The following is a 9,301-nucleotide window of genomic DNA, read 5'->3' as shown; positions in this document are numbered from 1 at the left end:
TCCCACTAAAGGACATCCTTTTAGTGGTATGCGCTTAGAACGTCACTTAGAATTGACGTACTGCTTGAAAATTCGTGCGTAGAGTGATACTACCACGAACACGCATAATATAACGACGAAATAGACAGTGTTTATGTATTTATGTATTTTGAATTGTTTGCCGATACGCTATACAATTTTTACTTAATGATTAGGGCCTTAATTATTAGAGGCGGCAATGGCGCGAAGGCTGCTTTAGCGAAAGATGGAGGCGGGGAGGTGGATGTCGAATAGGGTGCTACCGTTGTTGAACGATCCGATCGCTCGCAAGAACGGATTATTAGCTCCGAAACGTGACCGGATGGGAGGAATGATGAACGGCCCATATGTGTTCAGTCCAATCCGTCCAGAAAAGAAGCCGAGGAAGTGGAGGCGCCAGATCGGGTGAACGAGTGCCCAGTAGATGCCCAAGTGATGGTCGGCATGTTGAAGTCAGCAGGAAGTGTTTTATTCCGTGCGAGGCGCGCGCATCGGTACACGGGGAAAGACTCATCGAACACCATGGCGGACGGGATGCCATCTTTGAGCCACTCAGGCGGTGGCAGTAGGCTGAAGCATCAACGCCTTCGCGGAGGTGGGATTGGTGGGGTAAGTGTAAGATGCTGCTGGCAGAGAGCACAGTGTCGTGATAATTGCGAGTGCTTGCGTAGGTCGAGTGTTGTGACATGAATACCTGTTTGACTGTTTAATGAATGTTAGTGTTTTATAAACTGTGCTTTCTATGCTACCGGTTTACGATAAGTTGCATCAACTGAACGGTTGGATGAATTAATATTAGTCTTAATATTCCATTGTTTTAGAATTCAACAAAGCAAATTTCTGAGAAATGAAAGCAGCATGTACCACTCCCAAGTCGCTCCTCGAATTGTTCTAATCCTGTTGCGTGACGAGTAAAGTCGTCCGCCAACCGCACCAGATCGTCAACGCAACCTTTTCTCAACCGATGGCAAAGCGTTCGTGATTGATAGTCTGGCACTAGCATTCGCTTGTTATATTTCTTCACCAATGCACTCCACCGAAAGACGTAGTTGTCCGCGATAACGATTGTATGTGTAGCGTCTGAAAATGGTCGAATATATTGGGTGGAAGAATGTTATAATCGAGATCATCATTGCCAAGTCCGTGTAGTTTAGGCAAGCTTCACGCTTCCTTCCCAAAGTTTGTGGATATTCAGACTCCGTTGTTTGCGGTGTATCTCACTAACTATTTGTGTTTCTACTAAAAGGCCAGTACGGAATGCTGCATCAGTTCGTAAGATACCAGCCTAAGCTAGAAATGTTACTGTTGTAAATGTTGTTGCAACGGAATTAAATTTGTACAATTTGTAGGTGAATTTTAGTGGTTAGAATTACCACAAATTTAGTGTCGTTTTAGTCTGTTAGTAGTTACACGTTGAAAAAAGGGCGTTTACGCCGCCCGCGCACGTTTTTATATGCTTTTCTCTGGTTATCTCATAGAGCGGTCACTCACTTTCTGCGCTAACACAAGGAACCCATTTCATTATTATTCTGTTTTTTAACAGTCACTGTTTTTGGATCTCGATGATATACCCCTTCTGCTTAATATTTAAGGTAACCATTTTGCATCGGTTCGGAATGGCGTTGAAAGAAACTGCAGCGATGTATGCAACGCGCAAACGGCGTCCGCCTCATAATAATTAATGATAATAATCGATGGCGATCACAATGATAGACCTGTTTTTTATTGCACTGTCGCAGAACTTTTATAGCCTGACTTTTTGAAAACGTTGAATCTAAATTATCAACAGCCAGTTCGTATAAAATCTACTACATTTTGGTACTTCTTCAATGCCACTTTAGACTTGATAAAGTCTCCATTTGCCTGCTTACTCATCCGGTCTCAATGGTCCGGGACCAATTTTTCCAAAAAATTAACGGTAATAATTAATTTTTGTATGCAGTAATCATTTCGTGCCTTAAATTCATTATTTTATTACAAGCATTCATACATTAAAACTAGTTGAAACTATAGAAATTTATACCTTAAAACTAGTTTAACCTTCATTGTTTCGCGGTAGGTTTTATAGAAAGTTTTTGGCCTTTCTGGCCAGCATGAAATAATATGTACTTAAATTTTTTTCTGATTCTCCTACAGAAAAGTTTGCACCATTGTTAAAAATGCCATGCCATTGTCCTGCCCGTTTTCAAGTAGCGTCCCTTGCCGAATCCAGCTGTTGATTCCTACAATAATCTTTCTATGTCGGCCGACCAGCTACTACATTCTACAAGTTGTTGTAACTTTTCAAAACTATTCACTGGCAACAAGTTGGATAGAACATTTGCTTCCCCTGCTGTTGGCTTAGCGTTTAGTAGCGTTATTCAGAATAAATTTGTGATTTCTTGCAGTTCTCTCCTGTAGCTCCTTTCCAACGAAGAACGAGACATGTAACAAACGTCGAAACTTATTTAAAGCATTTTTTTAGTGTCGAGATAGCTATATGCTCCTACGTCTACCTTTACAAGGGCATTAAACTTTGCGTCTTCTTGCGTCAAACTTTGCGTCAACTTACTTCATGTCTTTGTTCTCAAACTTCCCAACAACCTTTACTACTGACCATGGAACATCCTCATTTTGCGTTTTGAGGAAATCTTCAATTTATTTTTCTGTATAATTATCAGTCATACCCACTAATTTCATCTTAATCAGCGGAAATGAGACGGAGTATCCCTCTCTGAGATGTGTACGTAGCATCTCCCTGACTTAGGTTATGTTTTCGTTTTTAGCTACATTGACCAATACCTGGCCTTCCGATAGCATGGCCCCATCCACTTTCGTTGGACATGTCTATTGCAACTGAATGTGTTGAGCGACTTGCGTAAACATGCCTACCCGGGGTGAATTCGATAGCTTCGCACTACCCGGTTCCTTTCTTCCTATCCATTTCAGTCCATGCCTCATGATCTCGAGTCGCTTTGTCATATATGCTTTCTGTGTCTAAGTTAGGCGAGTGAAGGTCAGCATACCTTAAGCCGGATAGAGCCGCTGTTGCAATCGGTCTTCTCTTGCCACTGGTAGGGCTACCATGGTGCTTCATAATCACTCCCCTCAGAGCTTTGGTCACCCGAGTCGCTTTGTCGACAGCGTACTCCACATGGCTCTTCCAGCTGAGGTGATCATTGATTACTACGCCAAGGTATTTGTGCGTCGTACCCGTCCTCACTGTGCTCGCACCGACGTTGAGCGTTGTGTGCTGGTTGCCCTTCTTCGCCCGGCTGATGACGATTACTTCCGTCTTCGTTGGGGCCAAGCTTCAGCGACTGGTGCTCCATCCAGCTCTGGATGCGTTGCACCTCTTCCTTCACACTCTTGGCTGCAAGGTGGTGGGGCTTCTTGGCAGCCGCCAGCACCACCAAGTCGTCCGCGATGGCGAGATTCTGGGTCGGTCCCGGTTGCGTTGCTCCTAGCACATCGTCGTACGCAACATTCCACAGGGTAGGGGAAAGATGCGGTCCCGCAGGAACCTTTTCCAGGTTTTCTTGCAGACGATTCAACACTATGCGCTCGAACACCTTTACGAGCGTGTTAAGCATACACAGCGGCCTATATGACGATGGCAGGCCGGGTGGCTTTCTTCCAGGCTTTGGTATGAGCACCAGCCGTTGCTCCTTCCACTGGTCCGGGTAGGAGCCTTCGTCAAGCAGTCGCTGAAACAGCTGCCGGAACACTTCTGGATAACGTCTGATCGCCGATTTGACTGGCTGATTCGGTATACCGTCCGGTCCTGGAGACTTGTGTTGCTGCATTTTGCCGGCGATGACTATCACCTCTCGGCACGTGACCATTCCGAGGGGCCCAACGTCATGCCCAATCCCCCTTCTTCCGACCACTCCATGGGCAGATGTCGCGTAAAGAGCTCCTCCACGATCGCTTCCCGCAATGTTGGTTCTATCATCTGCCGCTTTGATGTTCCACTGGCTCCTCGCATCACTATTTGGAAAGCGTGTTGCCCCGCAGATCGTCTCCAACAGAGTCGACTAGCTCCTGGGTCTTCCTTTGCTTACTGGCAGCAATGGTAGCGTTACGCGCGTCATCCCAAAATGACTGTAAGCCCGCTTCCAACTTTTCATATATACTTGTTTCAAAAATCTTGAACCTTTCGCTCAACATATCCAACGTAATACAATCCCCATTGCAGTGGGATCTTTTTCTCGGTTCTCTGGTGCAACCATCGCGCCTAAAAATTATAATAATTGGTGCAGCTACAAATTTGCAAAATATTTCTTTTATATTAAAGCTGCACACAATGAATTGCTATTCATTCTGTGTGCTTTAGACATGTATGTCGCTAGCAAGCATGGAGCTATCAAAATATGAGCCGTACGACAGCAATTCCGTACCATGCACTTTGCTATCGTCTGTGCAAATCTGTTCTGTGCGTCTGTTAGCTATTGAATGCATTTTTTTTATGTTTATCAGTTAAAAACCACTTATTGGCGTAATCTTGAGCCTTAAGCGAAAACCCTTGGCGTAAATATACAGTTGAATTGTTTTGTAGTAGAATTAATACTAACCTTTACATAAGTAAAATTTTCTGTCACGTTAATCCAACGGTTGAATAAGGATCGCTCTTGAATTCGCAATGCTATCCTGCGCTAGTGTTTTACTACCAGAGCGGACTATTTTCTTCAGATGGAATAGATAATTTTCGAATGGATATGTGGAAATGGTAGGCAGTGGATCAAACCGGAAAACTTCACGTAAAATGTGCACAATGTTGTGGAAGTTACTAAAAACTGATTTAAACACTTCGTGGTGGTTTCCAATAAATTCCTGGAACAGAGTTAGTACTTGTAGTGAACGTAGCTTTCCGCAGGGCCTTGTATGTGAGTAAATTGTAACCGCACAAAAGCGCGCTCGATCGTGGTTGCTGGTAGCCACCGAACGTCATCGTCAACGGCAAACGCCTGCTGCCGTTCGTCGTTGGTGGTCGCGTCGTAACAGTACCTTTGTAGTGGCATAAATCGTTAATGCTCCTAGTCTGCCGGTGGATTCCTTACGACAACCTATTTTTTTTTTTCATCGTGATTTCTATCTCCTGCAGCGTTGGCTCTTTCCATTTCTTTTGATACGTGTTACCATCTTTGTATGATGTCAACAATGTTTTTATTACTTCCAAATGAAGTAAATGTAAGCTATCGCCTACAATCACACGTCCCACTAAATCTATTGGAAGATCTGTTAATGGCGTTCTAAGAAACTGTCCGTTTTTGCCTTTAGTTTTGTTGTGATTAGCTGGATCCTCTCTTGTCCTGAAGCTAGTATCCGTCCGAAGCGGTGCTGGTTCCAGCTCAACCGCGTTTCTTCAACGGTCTTTTGGACTACGCTGAATTTGATGCAACCATTGTAGCTGTTGTAAGAAACACATCCTGTGAATGATAATTGTTCATTATTGATTAACTACGTGTAGATCTCTTCGCAACACTACTCAGTGTAAACTTTAAGCTCGACTTTAACGCTTTTTTTTTTTTTAGAAACAACCATTTATTCAACTAAACGGTCCCCAGCCCTCTGCCTCACCAATGGCAATCCGTTCCTTTTCAGGCTAATCCGCTGGTGTGGCTGGCCCTCCCGGCTCGACTTTAACGCGGCACGTATAAACCTTTCCAGACTTTTCGAATATCGGAATATGACAACTGTTAGTTGAACGGAAATAGATAGAGAAAATTGTCTTTCGATCGTGAAAAGCAGAACAGACTTAAAGCAGATCGCACTGGAGGCATGTTTCTTAAAATAAAAAAAGATACTTGCAACATAATGATTTTAATACTTAAAAAAACTCCTATATTAAACGTACCTTGACCAGAATGCCAATATAGGCCACCTGCTACAGGACGGAGAACTACTGAATTCGTGACGTTTTACATAGTGTTCAACGATCCTTATGACTTTCCAAATGATGTTTGGATAGCTGTACCAACAGTGCTTTTAGTTTATCGCCTCATTACTGACTGAAGTGCCACCAGCCACCTTGCAGCAGTGCTGCCAGTCTCACAACTATTATTACACGGCCCATGTAATGGCGTAGGCTATAGGTATCTCTATTCCGGCGTCAAATCGGTCAAATCGGCTCCTTGGCCTGTTTTGCTGGCGTCTGTGGCCAAGGCGCTGGAGCGGTTTCAGGCAAGCAAGCTACACTGAGGAAGCCGTCATCGATGTGCTAGGCAAGAGAGACGTGCTGCATTGCGTCGTAAACGGTTATTACGCCGCTTACGATGCCTTCATCGATGAGATCGACGTCGACGAATATGGCGAGGCCGCCATCGACGCTCTCGTCAATTATCTCCGCAAGAGTTTTCATGTCCCGATGAAAAGTTTCTACCATAAAAACTTCGCCTCCCTAACTAACCATTTTTGGTTGTTGGAGGCAATTCTTCTAACGTTGTATTTCCTCTTTGAAACGGCCGACTCGTCGATCTCGACGGTCTTGCCCGGCCCCCCAAGTTTAGGTCTGTCTACCATGACGTAGAGCAACGCCAGTCGTATTTTCCGAATAAAAAAATGCACTGTTTTATAACTAAGCCCCGTCTCGTGAGCTGCCCTGCCGATTGAGGAGCCTAAGCTCCACTCATAAAGAGCCAGCATCGAATGTTTTAGTGATATTCTACTATCATATCCGTTCGATTTCTCGGAGTTGGTGCAATTTTGTAGGCGACATCGCCAAATACAGTTGTCCTTCTTTCTGCTCATCGTCATCGTTACACCGCATCTGTCGCAGCGCTGTTCCGAAGGAATGAGATTCTTCTCCATGAGCCACCTGAGGCCACGATCCTCTTCGGAGAAGATCTCGAGAAGCTCCTCGAATGTCACTGTGCCAGCCATCTAATTAGAAACGTACAACATCTAACGTGATCAACATATTGTAGCACTAACGCAAGCACGTGAGCACTCTTATAAATTTTACACTCCACCTACTTACCTAAAAATCACAAAAAAGCTTAACAAAAGTTTTCTTCATTATCAAGTGGCATTATCAATGGGCCACTCGTCAATTATCTCCGCAAGAGTTTTCATGTCCCGATGAAAAGTTTCTACCATAAAAACTTCGCCTCCCTAACTAACCATTTTTGGTTGTTGGAGGCAATTCTTCTAACGTTGTATTTCCTCTTTGAAACGGCCGACTCGTCGATCTCGACGGTCTTGCCCGGCCCCCCAAGTTTAGGTCTATCTGCCATGACGTAGAGCAACGCCAGTCGTATTTTCCGAAAAAAAATGCACTGTTTTATAACTAAGCCCCCCGTCTCGTGAGCTGCCCTGCCGATTGAGGAGCCTAAGCTCCACTCATAAAGAGCCAGCATCGAATGTTTTAGTGATATTCTACTATCATATCCGTTCGATTTCTCGGAGTTGGTGCAATTTTGTAGGCGACATCGCCAAATACAGTTGTCCTTCTTTCTGCTCATCGTCATCGTTACACCGCATCTGTCGCAGCGCTGTTCCGAAGGAATGAGATTCTTCTCCATGAGCCACCTGAGGCCACGATCCTCTTCGGAGAAGATCTCGAGAAGCTCCTCGAATGTCACTGTGCCAGCCATCTAATTAGAAACGTACAACATCTAACGTGATCAACATATTGTAGCACTAACGCAAGCACGTGAGCACTCTTATAAATTTTACACTCCACCTACTTACCTAAAAATCACAAAAAAGCTTAACAAAAGTTTTCTTCATTATCAAGTGGCATTATCAATGGGCCACTCGTCAATTATCTCCGCAAGAGTTTTCATGTCCCGATGAAAAGTTTCTACCATAAAAACTTCGCCTCCCTAACTAACCATTTTTGGTTGTTGGAGGCAATTCTTCTAACGTTGTATTTCCTCTTTGAAACGGCCGACTCGTCGATCTCGACGGTCTTGCCCGGCCCCCCAAGTTTAGGTCTATCTGCCATGACGTAGAGCAACGCCAGTCGTATTTTCCGAAAAAAAATGCACTGTTTTATAACTAAGCCCCCCGTCTCGTGAGCTGCCCTGCCGATTGAGGAGCCTAAGCTCCACTCATAAAGAGCCAGCATCGAATGTTTTAGTGATATTCTACTATCATATCCGTTCGATTTCTCGGAGTTGGTGCAATTTTGTAGGCGACATCGCCAAATACAGTTGTCCTTCTTTCTGCTCATCGTCATCGTTACACCGCATCTGTCGCAGCGCTGTTCCGAAGGAATGAGATTCTTCTCCATGAGCCACCTGAGGCCACGATCCTCTTCGGAGAAGATCTCGAGAAGCTCCTCGAATGTCACTGTGCCAGCCATCTAATTAGAAACGTACAACATCTAACGTGATCAACATATTGTAGCACTAACGCAAGCACGTGAGCACTCTTATAAATTTTACACTCCACCTACTTACCTAAAAATCACAAAAAAGCTTAACAAAAGTTTTCTTCATTATCAAGTGGCATTATCAATGGGCCACTCGTCAATTATCTCCGCAAGAGTTTTCATGTCCCGATGAAAAGTTTCTACCATAAAAACTTCGCCTCCCTAACTAACCATTTTTGGTTGTTGGAGGCAATTCTTCTAACGTTGTATTTCCTCTTTGAAACGGCCGACTCGTCGATCTCGACGGTCTTGCCCGGCCCCCCAAGTTTAGGTCTATCTGCCATGACGTAGAGCAACGCCAGTCGTATTTTCCGAAAAAAAATGCACTGTTTTATAACTAAGCCCCCCGTCTCGTGAGCTGCCCTGCCGATTGAGGAGCCTAAGCTCCACTCATAAAGAGCCAGCATCGAATGTTTTAGTGATATTCTACTATCATATCCGTTCGATTTCTCGGAGTTGGTGCAATTTTGTAGGCGACATCGCCAAATACAGTTGTCCTTCTTTCTGCTCATCGTCATCGTTACACCGCATCTGTCGCAGCGCTGTTCCGAAGGAATGAGATTCTTCTCCATGAGCCACCTGAGGCCACGATCCTCTTCGGAGAAGATCTCGAGAAGCTCCTCGAATGTCACTGTGCCAGCCATCTAATTAGAAACGTACAACATCTAACGTGATCAACATATTGTAGCACTAACGCAAGCACGTGAGCACTCTTATAAATTTTACACTCCACCTACTTACCTAAAAATCACAAAAAAGCTTAACAAAAGTTTTCTTCATTATCAAGTGGCATTATCAATGGGCCACTCGTCAATTATCTCCGCAAGAGTTTTCATGTCCCGATGAAAAGTTTCTACCATAAAAACTTCGCCTCCCTAACTAACCATTTTTGGTTGTTGGAGGCAATTCTTCTAACGTTGTATTTCC

General features: G+C 44.3%; 1 protein-coding gene across 1 annotated transcript; it reads right to left on the bottom strand.

The window, feature by feature from the left end:
* Nucleotides 1-3,173: 3,173 nt before the first annotated feature.
* On the bottom strand, nt 3,174-3,842 carry LOC126576566 (uncharacterized). Its single transcript, XM_050237874.1, has one exon. It carries the CDS (start codon nt 3,840-3,842, stop codon nt 3,174-3,176), a length of 669 nt encoding a protein of 222 aa, XP_050093831.1.
* Nucleotides 3,843-9,301: the final 5,459 nt, after the last annotated feature.

This window comes from Anopheles aquasalis, chromosome 3 (assembly GCF_943734665.1).
Source record: "Anopheles aquasalis chromosome 3, idAnoAquaMG_Q_19, whole genome shotgun sequence".
Classification (NCBI taxonomy): domain Eukaryota; kingdom Metazoa; phylum Arthropoda; class Insecta; order Diptera; family Culicidae; genus Anopheles; species Anopheles aquasalis.
Note: the sequence above shows the minus strand (reverse complement) of the source record. Positions and strands in the feature narration are given on the sequence as shown.

Bases quoted from the DNA above. Each gene is read 5' to 3' on its own strand.
- LOC126576566 (XM_050237874.1), bottom strand. From the start codon at position 3,842: ATGGTCACGTGCCGAGAGGTGATAGTCATCGCCGGCAAAATGCAGCAA.